Source organism: Myotis lucifugus, unplaced genomic scaffold (genome assembly GCF_000147115.1).
Source record: "Myotis lucifugus unplaced genomic scaffold, Myoluc2.0 scaffold_23, whole genome shotgun sequence".
Classification (NCBI taxonomy): domain Eukaryota; kingdom Metazoa; phylum Chordata; class Mammalia; order Chiroptera; family Vespertilionidae; genus Myotis; species Myotis lucifugus.
In genome coordinates this window covers 9,252,796-9,270,567 of record NW_005871071.1, presented here as the reverse complement: position 1 = coordinate 9,270,567, position 17,772 = coordinate 9,252,796, and the positions used below count along the sequence as shown (strand labels likewise).

General features: G+C 42.6%; 1 protein-coding gene across 1 annotated transcript in view; it reads left to right on the top strand.

Annotated features, from left to right (window-relative positions):
* Positions 1–17,410, top strand: part of SEMA6D (semaphorin 6D) — a 55,995-nt gene extending 38,585 nt beyond the window's left edge. The window contains exons 2-19 of the mRNA XM_014453486.2: positions 4,166–4,328; positions 4,716–4,827; positions 5,381–5,441; positions 5,562–5,624; positions 5,733–5,834; positions 6,067–6,157; positions 6,603–6,722; positions 7,419–7,507; positions 8,185–8,402; positions 8,513–8,644; positions 8,950–9,105; positions 9,196–9,369; positions 10,398–10,538; positions 10,635–10,712; positions 11,142–11,203; positions 11,595–11,651; positions 13,147–13,314; positions 15,014–17,410. Coding sequence (XP_014308972.1) covers positions 4,220–4,328; positions 4,716–4,827; positions 5,381–5,441; positions 5,562–5,624; positions 5,733–5,834; positions 6,067–6,157; positions 6,603–6,722; positions 7,419–7,507; positions 8,185–8,402; positions 8,513–8,644; positions 8,950–9,105; positions 9,196–9,369; positions 10,398–10,538; positions 10,635–10,712; positions 11,142–11,203; positions 11,595–11,651; positions 13,147–13,314; positions 15,014–16,302 — 3,222 coding nt within the window. The 5' untranslated portion in view covers positions 4,166–4,219 and the 3' untranslated portion in view covers positions 16,303–17,410. The remainder of the gene's footprint in view (positions 1–4,165; positions 4,329–4,715; positions 4,828–5,380; positions 5,442–5,561; positions 5,625–5,732; positions 5,835–6,066; positions 6,158–6,602; positions 6,723–7,418; positions 7,508–8,184; positions 8,403–8,512; positions 8,645–8,949; positions 9,106–9,195; positions 9,370–10,397; positions 10,539–10,634; positions 10,713–11,141; positions 11,204–11,594; positions 11,652–13,146; positions 13,315–15,013) is intronic.
* The last annotated feature ends 362 nt before the right edge of the window (positions 17,411–17,772 follow it).

Here is a 17,772-nt window from a genome sequence, read left to right as displayed (position 1 = left end):
GAAAGAGTAAACATTTCTCCCCCCCTGAATTTGCATTTTTTCCCAGTAAAATATAACAATAATAGTCATGATAATATTCATAAAAATTTACTAGAGATTTACTGTGGACCAGGTTCCATGTTGGATATTATATATATACTAGAGGCCCAGTGCACAAAATTTGTGCATAGGTAGGTTCCCTAGGCCTGGCCGGTGATCAGGGCTGATCTGTGGGGTGACGGTGGGGTGATCAGGGGGCCCCCACTAGCACCCGCCTTGGCCAGCCTGGTGCCACCTGCTCGACAGCCTCGCCCCCTGCTGCCACCACCAGTCACCTCCCTCTGCAGGGTGACCGGTGGGGCAATGGCGGGGGAGCCGCTGGCACCTGCCTTGGCTGGCCTGGGACCTGCAGGCTGGGGGAAGCTCCTGTGTTGAGTGTCTGCTCCCTGGTGGGCAGTGCGTGTCATAGCAACTGGTCGTTCCGCCGTTTGGTCGATTTGCATATTTGGCTTTTATTATATAGGATTATATCATTTAATCCTTGGAAGAGCCTATAACAGGGGTGGGCAAACTTTTTGACTTGAGGGCCACAATGGGTTCTTAAACTGGACCGGAGGGCCGGAACAAAAGCATGGATGAAGTGTTTGTGTGAACTAATATAAATTCAAAGTAAACATCATTACATAAAAGTGTCATAGCAACTGGTCGTTCCGCCGTTTGGTCGATTTGCATATTAGGCTTTTATTATATAGGATTATATCATTTAATCCTTGGAAGAGCCTATAAGGTAGAAAACATAATTATTTCTACTTCACACTTGAGGAAACTGAAGCTTAAAGAGGTTAAGTGTACTTAAACAAAGTCCCAGAGCTGGGAAGTAAATGGCACAAGTAAGTTTAAACTTGGATTATTCTAATCTCAAGGTCTGTGACCTTTTCCAACATTTTGTCCTGCCTCAACTGGCCCTCTTTCAACATAGCATAGTTTCATGAGTTTACTGAGTCCTAGAATTCTGAGATATTTCCTTAAATAAGGTAAGAACTCTGTCATCTGAGGGGGTTTGCATGCAATAAATCTCCTTCCTGGGACCTTTTTTTCAGGTATTTCCAGATCCTTTCCTCCCCGAAATCAACCTTTCTTTGATATACATTTTACATTAAATACTTCCACTTATAATTTCTATGGCAAGTCTAAAAGTAATTCTTTTTAAAAAGTGAAGCTTTTTTGCAGGAAAAGGAAGCAATTAGTGATGGGGCTTTATTTTTGGAGGATGAGATTGGTGGGGGGCGGGGTCTGAGGAGAAATTGCTTTCTGCGTGTCACATGAATGAGTTATAGGAAATGGGACTCAGCCTGCAGTTTGGCACTTGCCAATGAGTCAGCAGTGAGTTCACCCTCAATGTCAATGCTGGAATCAAGCTGTGACAGACACTGCTCCAGGTGAGGCCACTCGCTGCCTGGCTGTCTGGGGCCTCGAGGCTCTGCCTACATGAAGTGAGCCATTCAGTTACCAGTCCTGGTGAAGAAAGATTCACAGAACTGTCTTCTTGTCTTCACACAGTTATTTCTAAGTTTCTTCAGGAGTGGTTGCTGTTTCTTAATTTTCCCCAATACCCTGCAAAAAAATCCAGTGATTTGACTTCAGAGAATGAAGCTTGGGATTAATGTCATAACCGAATTTGGTTCTGAGGGCAACACTTTTGTATTTTTATACTGCTTCAACTCTCTGGGGTCTTTATAAATGGCAAGACACTCTGGAAAAGCCGGATGGGAAGACGCTGCTTCAGGAGAAGTGGTAGGTTGAAAGAGGTCATCTTCCGTGATTGAAAATAGGTGCATGTGGCAAGAAGACTAGAACCAAGTCAGCATTGTTGTTGGGTTAGGATGATAAGATTGTTGGTTTTTATTTTTTACTTGCCTTTCCAGGTTTGATAAGGGCTCAAATTGTAAAATTTATTCTAAAAATAACCCTTAATATTTTAAAATAACTATTCATTTGGGGGAGGAGGGGAGAAATGGCCAAACAGCTTTAATATCCTTTTCCCAGACCCTTCTCTGACTCTTAGGATCATCCTGGTCATATGCATGGTGTCCAGTAAAATATGGGTAAGAACACCCAGCTGGCATGGCTCAGTGGTTGAGCGTTGTCCTATGAACCAGGAGGTCATGGTTCCATCCAGGTCAGGGAACATGCCCAGGTTGTAGGCTCAATCCCCAGTGTGTGGCATGCAGGAGGCTGCCGATCAATGATTCTTTCTCATCATTGATGTTTCTATCTCTCTCTTCCTCTCCCTTCCTCTCTGAAGTCAATAAAAATATATATTTTTTTTTAAATGGGTAAGAAGGACTAACTGCTCAGAATCTGTTTACGCCCGGCATTTAGTTCTTTTTTATTCTATGGAGAAGGTGTTATTATCCACACATTAGAGATAAGGAAGCTAATGCTCAAAGAGATTAAAGAACCTTTCCTGTGTCAATCAGCTAGTAAGTGATGGAGTTCCAACAAGTCAGAATGCCAGCAAAGCCCACACTCTTTCAACTGAGTACAAAATGATGCTGCCCAGATCCTGCTAACTTACTGTTGGATTAATTATTCATTAAGAAAAATTGTATTGCAATATTTTTTTCTTTTTGTGTAAAAGTAGGATTCTAAAATTCACATAGACTTGGCTTTTGACTTTAGGGAAATATAAATATTGAAAGCATAGCATAGCATACATGTGCATCAGTGTGCTGGACATTAAGATGATAAAAGAGGCATAGTAAGTACCTGGTTGAGTGTTTGGACTCCCCCAGAATTTGAAGTGATTCGCATCCTCTCCCCTAAAGTTCTTGGATTTATGAAACTGAAGATAAGTCTTAATGTTTTCCAGTTTGGTACAGTAGTTGTAAGTCACAATTTTGGTCGAGGAAGGAGTATTGTTATTGCAAAGTGGAGCATTTACAGTTTCACAAAAATACCCATCCTGTTGTCCCAGCAGGGCCCTAATTTATATTTTTAATAAATGGATACCATTTAAAGATTTTTAAAAATTGACATCTAATATTATACTATGCTGTAATTTTAGTTGAGATATTGACATACAATATATTACACATATGCAAATGTACATTTTGATAACACTTAACATATGCATACACCTGTGAACACCATTTCAATAAAAATAACAAATGTATTTATTATCCCCAAAAGATGTTTTGTAATGCTATAATGAAGAAAAAACCATCATCTAATTCGATGAAAGGAGCCTAGAGGGGACTCAGGTGATGTGAGTCTGGACTGGACTGGACTCATTTCCTAAATAGCTCCATGAAATTCCGTGCGTCCCTTCATTTTTCCAGCCCTTAGTTTTCTCATCTGAAAAATGAGGAGGTTGGACTAGATGGTCCCTAAGGCCCCCTATGGTTCTAAAGTTCAATAAAGCTTAGAGGACAGACGTACTTAGCGTATTGGTTTGTGTCCAAATGGTTTTATGTAAATATGTAGACATCCCCAGTGGTCTGGCGGCAGCTGTGCTGTTTCATCCCTGCCCTGCTTTGCTTGATGGATTGATCGAGAAATCATTTAATTTCTTTTCATACTCTTTCACCCTGATTCAAGGTCATTCATGCCATTGCTTCTTGTTGGCGTTACTAAGCTTGAGGGACTGTTCTACTTAAGAATTTTGGGCTAAGGCTTGAACAATGCTGGGAATTTGGCAATGCCTTCAGCAGCGATCAGATGAGGGGACAGGACCATCAGCTCTCCAGCTCTTTGGGAAGCAGCCTGTGCATCCAACGAGGGGCAGAGGCAAGCTGTACTGGATGTATTTCAGGGCTGGGGGCAGGGAAGCAGATTGGAGTTTAATTAAAATTCTAATCCCAACATTGCCCATCTTCTTGCCAAGTCAGCAGCCAGCATTTCTGTTGGTGGTTCCGGGGATTTTGCTGTGATGCCATACATAGTTACCTCAAAAACTCTTGCAAATGTACCTAAAACTTCCATATGCTCACCAGATGCTGTAATCAGGCCTGGCACGCTGCCATCTTTTGCCTGTGTTTTCAGAGATATCTCCTTCACCGCGGCCAGGGCTCCTGGTGGGAGGAGGGCATTGGAGAGAGCTGGTGGTGAAGACTGAGCTGATTACAAATAAGAAAACAGGTTCATCCCAGCACAGAGGTCTTTCCAAACTCTTCCTGTTTTCTAGGTAGTTAAGTGGGATTTCTGAGGAGGGGCTGCTCTGACTTGACCTTGGCCCACCATGAGGTTCTTCCTGCTTTGTGCCTACATGCTGCTCCTGATGATCTCCCAGCTGAGGGCAGTCAGCTTTCCTGAGGATGATGAGCCCCTTAATACTGTTGACTATCACTGTAAGTAATCTACAGAACATTCTCCTTTTCTAGGAAGGAAGCTTTTTTGGTTTTGATTTTTCTAAGTGTTATTCGCTTTTAGAAAGAGATTTTATATGCCTTAAACATGTTTTGCCTATTAATTTATCCATAGTTGTGTTCGGAAAAATGGGACAGTTTTGTTGGGTGCTTTTCTATAACAGCCCATATACAGGTTATGTATTTTCTGTTAAAAGAAAAAGACAATTTGCTGACATTTACCGGCTTTGATTCATTTATATTCAAGACCCGAAGAGAGGAATTTAGTTAAAACCCTTCTACAACTAGTATATACAGCTAATCAATGCTGTCTATTGATTCTTTAGCTCCGTAATCCTGACTGATGGTTTAGCCCATTTTCACTTGCAGATTCAAGGCAATATCCGGTTTTTAGAGGACGCCCTTCAGGCAATGAATCGCAGCACCGGCTGGACTTTCAGCTGATGTTGAAAATTCGAGACACACTTTATATTGCTGGCAGGTAATTTTCCTCTCGTTGGTTTATTAGATTAAAATTCTTTTCTCTCGTGGTGCTTGCATTAATGTGTCTAGTTCATGAAAAACTAATATGTGATTGTGATCAAAAATTGCAAGTGGCCAAAAATATTCACAGAGAAAAGCCAGTGCTGTGTGCCAGGAACAAAACACAGAGCAGCAACCTTCAGCGCTGCTGTTTTATTACTGACATCAAGAAATCATACATCGCTCTTTATTCCTAAAGCAGCAGGGGGGATCTTTCTTTATTCTTTTTTAACTTGGAATTATTCGAGCAAATATTAGAAGTATGTCTATGCTAATGCTAGTAGCAGTTTGACCCACGCCTGAGGAGAAGAGCTTTCTTTGCTCCCTAACCACAGTGATATATAAAAGCTTCCCACTAATGAAAAAGTACCCTTTGTTGACTTTGCTGGAGACAGAGAAAATCCAAATGATCTCCAAAACACAATAAAGGCAGATCTGTAAAAATAAAATAAGAAGCGACTTAACATTTTTATGCATTCACATGCTATGACTTACGGCCTTGTTTCCAACAGGGATCAAGTTTATACAGTAAACTTAAATGAAATCCCCAAAACAGAAGTAATACCGAGCAAGGTAAGCTAGTGTCGTTGGCAAATTTACTTGCATTCCCTCAGAACTTGGATAATGCCCCCCTCCCCTCCCAGAATTTTCATACTTCAAAACTGAGCTTTGGTTTTGCTTGGTTAATTGCAGAAACTGACATGGCGGTCAAAGCAACAGGATCGAGAGAACTGTGCTATGAAAGGCAAACATAAAGTAAGTAAAGCAGACAAGTGCCTGCTCCGTTGTGTCTTTCTGTAGTCTTGATCCCATAATGTCAGAGTATAGAATGTCTAATATTAATGTAATTACTACTTTCTGTAGGATGAATGCCACAACTTTATCAAAGTATTTGTCCCAAGAAACGACGAGATGGTTTTTGTATGTGGTACCAACGCATTTAATCCCATTTGTAGATTCTACAGGGTAAGTATATTTTATATGTTGTGCTTTTTTTCATCAATTTTCCTTTCTTCACTAATATGCTGTCAAAGTTGAATCCTTTCTGCTATAACCTAGTAATTTGTTTTATGGCTAATGCTATGGAAGAATAAAGACAGAATTCTTCAAATAGAATTTCAGTACAAATAAAGCAGTATTGCCTTCAAACGGGTACATTGAACAGATTTGACACCAACTATTTATTTTTCTTTTGTAGTTGAATACCTTAGAGTATGATGGGGAAGACATTAGTGGCCTGGCAAGATGCCCATTTGATGCCAAACAAACCAATGTTGCCCTTTTTGCTGGTAAGGTTCTTTAGCATAATGAATATAAATGATTAATGACATTGAAGGTGCAGAAGGAATTTAACGGAAGAAAAAGAACTCATAACTAGGATAGCGACCTTGGAATTGGTGTTTCAAAATCTAAAAATGATGAAAATTTTTTCCAAAAAATAATTGAAAGTAGGCATATTATAATATAGTATTCTGACACTTGGTTCTGTTGCTAACTAGGCCAGTGACCCTGAATAAATTGCTTGACTTTTTGATGCTTAGTTTCCTCATCTGTAAAATTAGGTAATACTATGGGCCAACCTGTCACAGGTTGCTTATGAGCATCACGTTTAGCTTTATTTCTGTATATGGGGATAACAGATGAAAGCGCTCCAAAGAGTATACCACACTACAAAGGGCAACGCACTACAGGGTAATTGTGGTTATTTTACTCAAATTATAACTTTGGTTTCAGATGGGAAGCTATATTCTGCCACGGTGGCTGACTTCTTGGCCAGTGATGCTGTTATTTACCGAAGCATGGGCGATGGATCTGCCCTTCGCACAATAAAATATGATTCCAAATGGATAAAAGGTAACTTTGAAGAGCAGTGCTGTGGGATCGCCAAGGGGAGTGGGATGGCTGAGTGGGAACATGAGCTCTGGTCATCAGGAAATTCTGTGCATGACTTTATATTGTTTATTTAGAGCAAGGATGAGTTCCTTTGGTTGTGAATAGCGGCATTGACAAGGGATGAAGAGACCCATAGCCAAGGCAAGAAAGTAGACTCATCCAGGATTTTGTCTTAGGTGACTTAAAAAGAAATCCCATTTCAGTGTGCCAATTTGCGGAACTCACAATGTGCATGATACTCCTTGCCCACGCTCATCTACTTATCCTGGAAAGGTAACAACAGTGAGAGTCGATTAGGTCATATCTGCAGAGTCACTCTGTTCTTTTGAGTCTAGAAATCAAGATTTTTTAATTCTCAACATGAGAGGTTTCCTTCCCTAGTTAAATAGGTTAATGAATAAATCTGTTGAAACAAAGACCTTTGCCATGGTTCAGTTCCCGGTAGGCTTTTTACAGTCCATTAGCTGACATTAAAGACTCCGTGTCCCCTGGAGCTTCAGCTCACCCATGTCGGGGCTCCTCAAATTCGTTGGCGTGTCTGAGTTCCCATTGGCGTGAATGTAGCTACGTGACATCTGTCAGTCATGCCTAGCAGTCAGGGTCAGACACTAATTGAATTACCTTTTAAGAACCAGTTTGTTTCTCATTTTCTTACAGAACCACACTTTCTTCATGCCATAGAATATGGAAACTATGTCTATTTCTTCTTTCGAGAGATTGCTGTGGAACATAATAACTTAGGCAAGGCAAGTATATGCGCTTGACTTGTATGGTGGACTTGTGCATGGAATTGAGCCCACATTGGTAGAGATAGGGCCTTTGCATGTTTTTCTCACTATGTTTAGGGCCAAGTGAAGAGAGATGGGCAGCTTATCATGAGAATAATTGCTGAGCAATGGCTTGGGTGGGAACAGCAGCCTCGGGCCTTGAGAAGACTTCATGTTTCCTGGCTCTGCAGGCACCCTTGAGCTGTGGATGCTTCTTTAACTCTTTAGCCATCCATTGATAGTTCAGTGCTTCCCTGTGTCAGAGGCAGGATGGGAAGCAGAGGCCCTTGTTTAGTTTTGGGTGCTTCGGTAAAAGCCCATATGAGTTTAAAGTATTGCCCCCCCTTCCGGGCCAGGCTTAAGGAGGGCACACTTCATTAGCAACGTGAGAAGCAAAGTGGGAGACCAAGTGCGGGAATGGTTTCCATTCAGCCAGGTCAGTGGCTCACTGCTAAGGGAGCTTTTTTGGCAGAACAGGTCAATGGCCCCTTTTCTCACAGGCGAATCTAGTTTACACCCCTAGTCTACTGCTCCCTAGAGAGAAGACTGCTAGATTCTTTTGAACCAGATACATCTTTAGCTTTTCTTGTCCCTCCCATGCATAGCAGCTTTGGTTTTCATTCCCCTCCCCTTCCTCTGCTTTGTCCCTCGGGCAGGCTGTCTATTCCCGTGTGGCCCGCATATGTAAGAACGACATGGGTGGCTCCCAGCGGGTCCTGGAGAAACACTGGACTTCGTTTCTGAAGGCTCGGCTTAACTGCTCCGTCCCTGGGGATTCGTTTTTCTACTTCGATGTCCTGCAGTCTATTACAAATATAATGCAAATCAATGGCATCCCCACGGTGGTCGGGGTGTTCACCACACAGCTCAACAGGTGAGAACACAGCCCTGGCAACTCAAAAGACCTTCTGTCCTTGCTGGTGGGACCCACGAATAGGCCCGTTGTGGCCTGACGGTTTTTCTGATGGTTTTCCCCTTTTTCAGTATTCCTGGGTCTGCTGTCTGTGCATTTAGCATGGATGACATTGAGAAAGTATTCAAAGGACGATTTAAAGAACAGAAAACTCCAGATTCTGTTTGGACAGCAGTCCCCGAAGACAAAGTACCAACACCAAGGTAAAGAAAAAGGGTGGAAAGGGATTTTTGTCTTTAACAAAACCATCTGGCCACTGGAAGCATCCATCTTCACTGAGCAGCTGGGCCAGCTTCCCACGCGGGGAGGGGTCGCTGTGCAGGACTACACAGGAGTCAGTCCCACAGTCCTGTGAGCCGGTGGAGAACCCACCCGAGTCAGGGAAATAGCTTTGCTCTCTGGGTGCCGCTCTCTCTTCTTTTTCTCTTGACCTCTTCTTTCAGAATGGACACTTATTCCTTAGATACCATTGATGATGTGGGGGAAACACACACTGTTTTCCTTGCAGGCCTGGCTGTTGTGCAAAGCATGGCCTTGCTGAAGATTATGAAACCTCTATCGGTTTCCCGGATGAAACCCTGCTGTTCATCAAATCCCACCCCCTGATGGACTCTGCCGTCCCACCCATTGCAGAGGAGCCCTGGTTCACAAAGACTCGGATCAGGTAAGGCTATGCAGACATGGCGGCCCCTCCCACTCACACCTGCTCTTCCTGTTGGCCTCTTCCTCTGACCTGGCTCACCTCCTCCCGCAGGTACAGGCTGACAGCCATTGCCGTGGACCATTCCGCCGGACCCCACCAGAACTACACTGTCATCTTTGTTGGCTCAGAAGCTGGCGTGGTACTTAAAATTTTGGCAAAGACCAGTTCTTTCTCTCTGAATGACAGCGTATTACTGGAAGAGATTGAAGCATACAACCATGCAAAGTAGGTATATTTTACGAGAATACTCTTCAGCACTGCTCAAAAATTTCCGGACTTTATTTCATCTAGTCATTTCCTTCCAGCCCTCTGAATTAGCAGTGGTTTGGCATATTAGTGTTTTGGGTTTTGTTGTTTTTTTTCTCTCACTGAAATAAATCCTGGCTTTGTTTTCTTCCTGAGTCCACTGGAGCTTGGAGGTGGGCAGTTGATGAGTTTAAAAATAATCCAGCCCTTGTATTTCACTTGTGGAAGATGAGAGCATTTCAGCACCACCCATCCTACCTTGTAGATCAATTTCAGGATGCTACACACAGCAGACAGTGGCAAGCACACACACATACACAGGCACAAACAGAATGTAATTCTTCTAACCACTGGTAGACAAGATTATTTAGACCATTAAAACAGTCAAGAAATAGATGAGAGAAATGGAGCAAAAGAGACTAAGGGGAAACATCTAGCACAGGAAGATTTAACGACATTAAAACATTATCTTTTTTTCCTCTACAGTCCAACATGGTCTTCACAAATATAATTCCCTTCAATCATCAGAACGGGAAAGCAATCTTAAAAAACGCTTTATCCTTCTGAAATGTAACCAAACATGTATAGCACTAGAAGATGAATCACAGGATTATTATTTCCCAAACTATGTACTTGCTTAGTTTGCTACCTAGAATATTCCTTACGACCTCCCCAGCTCTCAGTAATTGCAAAAATCAAACCTCTGCCCTGACCGGTTTGGCTCAGTGGATAGAGCGTCGGCCTACAGACTGAAGGGTCCCAGGTTCGATTCCGGTCAAGGGAATATACCTTGGTTGTGGGCACATCCCCAATAGGGGGTGTGCAGGAGGCAGCTGATCGATGTTTCTCTCTCATCGATGTTTCTAACTCTCTATCCCTCTCCGTTCCTCTCTGTAAAAAAACAATAAAATATATTTTTTAAAAAATCAAACCTCACTTGCTCTGTATAGTTCATGTAGCTTTTGACTTACTAAACGTATGGCTTCAAAACGTATCCCACACGACAGGTGTAATCCTGAGAACGAGGAGGACAGAAAGGTCATCTCATTACAGCTGGATAAAGATCACCACACTTTGTATGTGGCATTCTCGAGCTGCGTAATCCGCATGCCCCTCAGCCGCTGCGAGCGTTATGGATCATGTAAAAAGTAAGCTGATGTTTCTGTTCTTACCCTGGGGTCGTGCAGCATTAAGACCTTTGATGACAAGAAAATCCAAGTTTCATTCTGTTTGGTTTTGCGCAGGTCTTGTATTGCATCTCGAGACCCCTACTGTGGCTGGTTAAGCCAGGGGACCTGTGGTAGAGTCACCTCAGGGATGCTGTAAGTATACTTTGCCACATTAGCCAAGAGCTCCACACCTGCTCCGATCTTCCCCAGGGTCTGCAAAGCTAGAAATTTTAGAAAACTTCCAAAAACACTACTCTCCCTTCCCCCCTGTTTTTGTTTTTAGGGGAGAGTATTTTTTTTTTAAAAAAAAGGAAAATCTGGAACAGTGAGAGGGAAGGGAGATTATAGACAGCGAAATACCTAAGGGAAATAGGCAGTTCTCTTCTGCTCTCCTAAACATTCCAGTTACCAAATGTTTCACAGAAATACTCCAGTTAGCAAGCTCTGCTGAAATGTCCATTTTTTCCCCTTTCTGCCTATTCCTACTACTAATCGATGTATGTTCTTGGTTCTGCTCTGATTGTCACTTGTGTGCCTGTGCAGGCTGTTAACCAAAGACTCCTTTGTTTTCCATCACCACAGCGCTGGAGGATACGAACAGGACACGGAATACGGCAACACGGCCCACCTCGGGGACTGCGATGGTAAGACGGAATCGCCCTTGCCCTCGGCCCTTCTTTTTGACCACATTTGCACGTGAACATTATTTTACAACGAGCCTTTTAATGATTCAGGACACATACCACCTAGCATTTAACTTAAACTTCGCAAAAGCTGAGCTGTTTGGTCATGGGGATACATTAGAGAAGCATCTTACTTTTTTTTTTTTCCTTAGAGAATCTTACTTTTTTTCTTTTCTTTTTTCTTTACCATTTACAATTTTGTAGGAAATCTAGAGAAAGGTAGTCTAACCAGTAGGTTAATCTTTTCATTTGTAGCCTTTCCTTTCGACTTTTTTAGTTAATTGGAATTCATAAATTTTTGCTTTCTTTTGGTTACTTTTTTACTGATTACTTGTTCCTTTAATTCTTTTAGAAATTTTGCCTACTTCAACTACACCAGATTACAAAATATTTGGCGGTCCAACATCTGGTTAGTTTTTTTAATTTTTTTGAATTAACAACCTTTTCTTTCCTTCAGTTCGGCATTTTCAGCCCCTTCTCCCCTCCTTTTGCGCAGTTTGGCAGCCCTTCATTTTTGTGCTTTGACTCATAACCCCACTGATGGTACCAAAAGACTTTTTCTGACTCAGTACTTCACCCTGTGGAGCATGTGAACAGTCCATCATTGGCCAAGGCACATCCTCTAAGGAAAATCAAATGGGTTCACATAGACTGCATTCCAGCTGCACGCGGCCACCAAGCTTTCCTCTCACCTGTGCATTGTGAATGTTGCCTCTGGCCATCTAGAGAATGGATGGCAGAATGTCATTACTTTCCCCCTTCTCTCCTCACCTTTCCTCAGACCTAGTAAACAAATACGCATTTCCCCAAAATGTGTATTTATACATTTTAGAGATCTTTTTTGAATGGTTGGCGGTAATCCTGGGAAACATTGAATGTTGTGGTTTCAATGGTATGAAAAGGCTCCCGGTTGAGTGAAGCTGGTTTCCGATGGATGAAGGTGCTCACTGGGCTCCCCACGCCCCTCTCTCTGTGTCTGTGTTTGGATCACACATCTGTGATCATCACTCCAGTCGGAATTGGGATCTCTGGACTCTGAACCTACAATCATATGCTTACATCTGTGAGGGAAAATCTACTTGGTGGGAATCTGTAATAGACAGGCTAAGAGATTAAGTCGCTCCCAATCCTATTGCTGCTTCTAAAACTCGCCAGCAGTTTCATTCCTTGGGAAAGGGGGGAGGGGGAGGGATGGCAGATCTTATGCATCAGAACATCCTAATTCAGCTTGTAAATGCTGTTTCTTTTGCATGAGTTGCTGCTAACTCTTTGGAAGGAACTCCCTGGACATTTTGGAATTCACGGGCAAGGTTCATCCCTGCTCCAGTGCTTTCCGGTGGACAGTGAGCCCCCTCGGTGCAGTGAATAATCTGCAGGGTCCTTGGCAAAGCGGGACAATGTAGGCAGAGCTGGTTCATCAGGTCCCACATCCAGTGTTTACAGGGACCTGCCTGGGTGCTTTCTGATGAAGCTACATGTAGGCTCGCCAGTGAAGGACAGACAGACAGTCTCCAACCATCTATGCAAGTGCTTGAAAAATATACACAAAAAGAAATGAAATGATGTTATCTCACCAAAGGATGAGAAAAGTAGCAATTAATCTTCGTGATTGGTATTACCTTTCCCTTGAGTGTCATTCATCACCCCAGGGGCTTCCATAGGAGTGTTTGAGGATGTTTAATTTTGAAATCTGCTTAGTTTAGCTTTATTGTTCATTTTTAGTTTTTAGTTTTCCCTTGCAAGAACAGGATTTTGTGTAGTCTTGGTGGATGTGTTTTGATAAAATCCTAGAACTGGTTTCCTCCTAAAATTGACCTCAACTGTACTTAAAAATGCCACAGGTCAGTCGGAAAAATCTGCTGACACTTCCCACGTTAATAAAAAAAATCTGTTTGCCACCACAGACATGGAGGTATCTTCATCTTCTGTTACCACAGTAGCAAGTACCCCACAAATCACACGCAAAGTGGTTGATACCTGGAGACCTAAACTGACGAGCTCCCGGAAATTTGTAGTTCAAGATGACCCACACACTTCTGATTTTACTGATCCTTTATCAGGTATCCCAAAGGGTAAGGCCTCACCAGGAGACTCATCGCTCACTGAGTGGAAACCTGATTCCTAGTAGCTCTGGAGTCTAGGACTTAGGGCTCTCCAGAGGAGAGCCCGAGGGGCTGCTGCCTGTGTCACCACCGCCTCCGCTGGCCGCAGTCACTTTGGTTTTCTGTGGATATGTTGGAGTGCATTCCTTAAAAGATGAAAGAGGTGGAAAGATGTTAAAGAAAGGGTGGTGAAACGGCCACTCAGACAACCTAATCTGTTGATTTCTGGCTGAAGATGCTGGAGACTTCTAGATATCAGAGAATTTCGAGGGTCATTCAGCCACATCAAAAACCAAAACTCGTTAACTGCAAATACCCAGATATCAGATATTTTTACCTAAGAATCAGTCCCCGTCTTTCATTTAGCTACCGTTCAAAATGCATTATGAAAAGGACCTGTGAGGTGCTAAGTTGCTTGAATGCTACAAGCAGTAAAACACAACAGCCCATCATAGAAGCAGTTATAACATAGCTGCCTATGGAGCAGGCTAAAGAGATATATTACTCCAGAAAAAAGAAAAATCAATTCTTTAGCGCTTACTCATCTTTGGAATCAGGTTTCTAATCAGTTTCTATGACCGTACATTGTCATTTATGATTTATACCTGTTTATTTTGGTTTTATATATTTTCACTGTACACAATTTTATCATCATTCTTTCTGCTTTGTTTTCTTTAGTAGTACCATTTCTGCCTTTATTCTTTGTCTCTCAAAATGCCACTCAATCTCATAACCCTGGACATGATTAAAAATGACTAACATTCCAAGGCCTCGGTACTAACCTAAAGCCACCAAGCCTTCAGAATCACTCTGACCTCCCTTATTCTGGGATAGCTGTGTTTATAGCATGTAACAGACTTGGATACCTCTTAAACTAACATTTCTTTGGTTGACTGTTAGATGTCTGTGGTTGCATTAAAAATCCCAATAATTAAAACTAATTTACTCTTCTTCTAGTCTAACTTAAAGATTTCTAAATATCTCAAGATATTTGAATCATATTACTTAACAAATGCAAAGTATATTTCCTGAGACTGTTTAGATTTCTTTCATAGCAGGCAGTCCAAGAGTGCTTCGCCCCAAAATGGAATGGAAAAAAAAATCAAAGCAAAAACGAATGTCTGTCTTTGTAGCTAACGATGACCAAGCAGATGCTTTTAGTTTGTGAACAAGTTATGGGTTTTTATTCCAGTTAAGGTAGCATAATTATGTTAGCATAATATATATTTATGCCAATTCATTACATGCCCCTAATCCTAGCAGCTGCCTTTGAATCCAGATTTATGAATTAGGAGAAAACCATGAGATAAAACATTTTGTGAGTTTAAAACAGGTCATTTAGAAAATGTACACTTTATAATTCTAATTTTTAGGTAGGAACGCTTAAAATTTCTGTTTTATAACAACTGTTTAAGAGGAGGTGGGGGAAAGAAGACAGAGAATAGAAATCAATGGGAGATTAGAGTTATCCTGGCATTTGCAGCAATCAGGTGTCTCTGGGGATCCCATTGTAGTTAAAGAAAAAAAATATGGAATTTCAGAGTCTACCTCACCCTCCAAGCTAAGCGTAGAGACCATGTGCAGCCAGCGCTGGCTCAATGGAAGCCGTTGCTGGCAGGTCTTGTTTCCAGAGCACCTCACCCAGACTCTTTCCCTGTGTCTATTGCAGGTGTACGATGGGAAGTTCAGTCTGGAGAGTCCAACCAGATGGTCCACATGAATGTCCTCATCACCTGTGTCTTTGCCGCTTTTGTTTTGGGTGCGTTCATTGCAGGGGTGGCTGTGTACTGCTATCGTGATATGTTCGTTCGGAAAAACCGGAAGATCCACAAAGATGCAGAGTCTGCCCAGTCGTGCACAGATTCCAGCGGAAGTTTTGCCAAACTGAATGGTCTCTTTGACAGCCCCGTCAAGGAATATCAGCAGAATATTGATTCTCCCAAATTGTATAGTAACCTGCTGACCAGTCGGAAAGAGCTGCCGCCCACCGGAGATACGAAATCCATGGTCATGGACCATCGAGGCCAACCCCCTGAGCTGGCTGCACTCCCCACGCCTGAGTCCACACCTGTGCTGCACCAGAAGACCCTGCAGGCCATGAAGAGCCACTCAGACAAGGCCCATGGCCATGGAGCTTCAAGGAAAGAAACCCCCCAGTTTTTTCCTTCTAGTCCTCCGCCCCACTCCCCACTAAGTCACGGGCATATCCCCAGTGCCATTGTTCTTCCTAACGCTACCCACGACTACAACACGTCCTTCTCAAACTCCAATGCTCACAAAGCTGAAAAGAAGCTTCAACACATTGACCACCCTCTTACGAAGTCCTCCAGTAAAAGAGATCACCGGCGTTCTGTGGATTCCAGGAATACCCTCAATGATCTCCTGAAGCATCTGAATGATCCAAATAGTAACCCCAAAGCCATCATGGGAGACATCCAGATGGCCCACCAGACCCTAATGCTGGATCCCGTGGGACCTATGTCTGAGGTCCCGCCCAAGGTCCCTAACCGGGAAGCATCGCTCTACTCTCCTCCTTCAACTCTCCCTAGAAATAGCCCAACCAAGCGAGTGGACGTCCCCACCACTCCTGGGGTCCCCATGACCTCTCTGGAAAGACAAAGAGGTTACCACAAAAACTCCTCCCAGAGGCACTCTATATCTGCCATGCCTAAAAACTTAAACTCACCCAATGGTGTTTTGTTATCGAGACAGTCTAGCATGAACCGTGGCGGGTACATGCCCACACCCACAGGGGCGAAGGTGGACTACATTCAGGGCACACCAGTGAGTGTTCACCTGCAGCCTTCCCTCTCCAGACAGAGCAGCTACACCAGTAATGGCACCCTTCCTAGGACGGGGCTAAAGAGGACACCGTCCTTAAAACCTGACGTGCCACCAAAGCCTTCATTTGCTCCTCAAACCACCTCTGTCAGACCACTGAACAAATACACTTACTAGGTCTTCAGTGTGCTGTTCCCCGTGTGGCTTTTTGCTGTCCCCGTTGTTGCGAGGATGATGTTGTAAGGGTACCTTAAGATAAGAGACTCGCTTGTCTTTTAAGAGAACCAAGTGGCCAAAGAAACTCTCCCACTTTGGCAACATCTGAACTTGCCACATGTAGCTACTGCAGCGAGGCTTCTGTGTACTCGCCTGGAAACAAAGGAAGGTGCTGGCCATTCCATTTCTTTTGTTTGAAGCTGAAGAGAAGTATAGCTCCAGCTCCGAGGGGCTACCTTCCCGGGGTAAAGAGCTGATACAGTGTGCAGAAGAATCTGTGAGCAAATACTTGAAAATGGGTTCAACTGAGACTGCCATTATTATGGGTGGTCTTCCCATTCAATGTGAACATTTTAATATGTATGCATTCACCTTGCCTCTTGCACAAATGTCAAAAACAATGGTAATGTCTCAAAGAAACAAACTTGTAGATTACCAAACAATTTGCTAAATATTCAGTCTTTGACCCAAACTGTAGCATTTTTTTTCATGTGGGGCAATTTTTTTCATGCCACCAATGAACTGTGTGTGTGTATGTGTGCGTGTGTGCGCGTGTGTGCGTGTGGGTGCATCCTGTACCCTCTAGGATGTGGTTAGGTGCCCATTGCATCTTTTTGTGCTATGGAGTTGTTTACATTGAGCATGACTGAACAAGAGACAATAACTACTTCCCACAGCAGTCCATTGGGTTCGGCTTTGAGAAATAAATACAATGAAGGCTGATTTGACCATCACTATGATTGACTTACATGGTACCCAATGCCAGAATGTAAGCGTTCTAAGTAATTTTGTGCTGCTATTCATTAAAACTTCTATTACAGTCTTGCCAGCTTAAGGAGAGAGAGATGTGAAGAGGTATCCTTGATTTATCCAACAGTATTCAGTAGTAAAACTTACCTGTCCACTGTGAATCCGAGACTGAGTCACTCTATTTAACCTTTGACACACTAATAAGGTTTTAGTTTGATTGTGTTTGGTTTTTCCCATGTAGTAAAATTTCTCTTCCTTTAACTCCTCCTACCCCCAAGATTTAAAATTGAAAAAAAGAAAAAAAGACAAGAGAGGGAAATGTGAAAAGAATTGTAATTGGCTTAACAGACAGTCTATGAAAACCTAACAGTGGTGCAATCACGTTGTCTATGTTGTGTTGTGTGAGAATTTCCTCCTAAGTCATGCAGGTAATGACGATATACTGTAAATATTACATGTGGTTTACCTGAATCTGTGCATTTTGTGCCTTATTCATGAGAATGATAGAAGTACTAAAATCTGTCAAGTGTTTTCAGTATAGCACATCATTTATTGAGTGCCAGTTGTAAATGTTTTTCAACCAGCACCTGAAGAGACTTTTAAAAAAATCAAATAAACAACCTAGAACCATTAAGCAGTCCACCCCCATTGCAGCGTTATGTCCTTTCCATGATAAACATT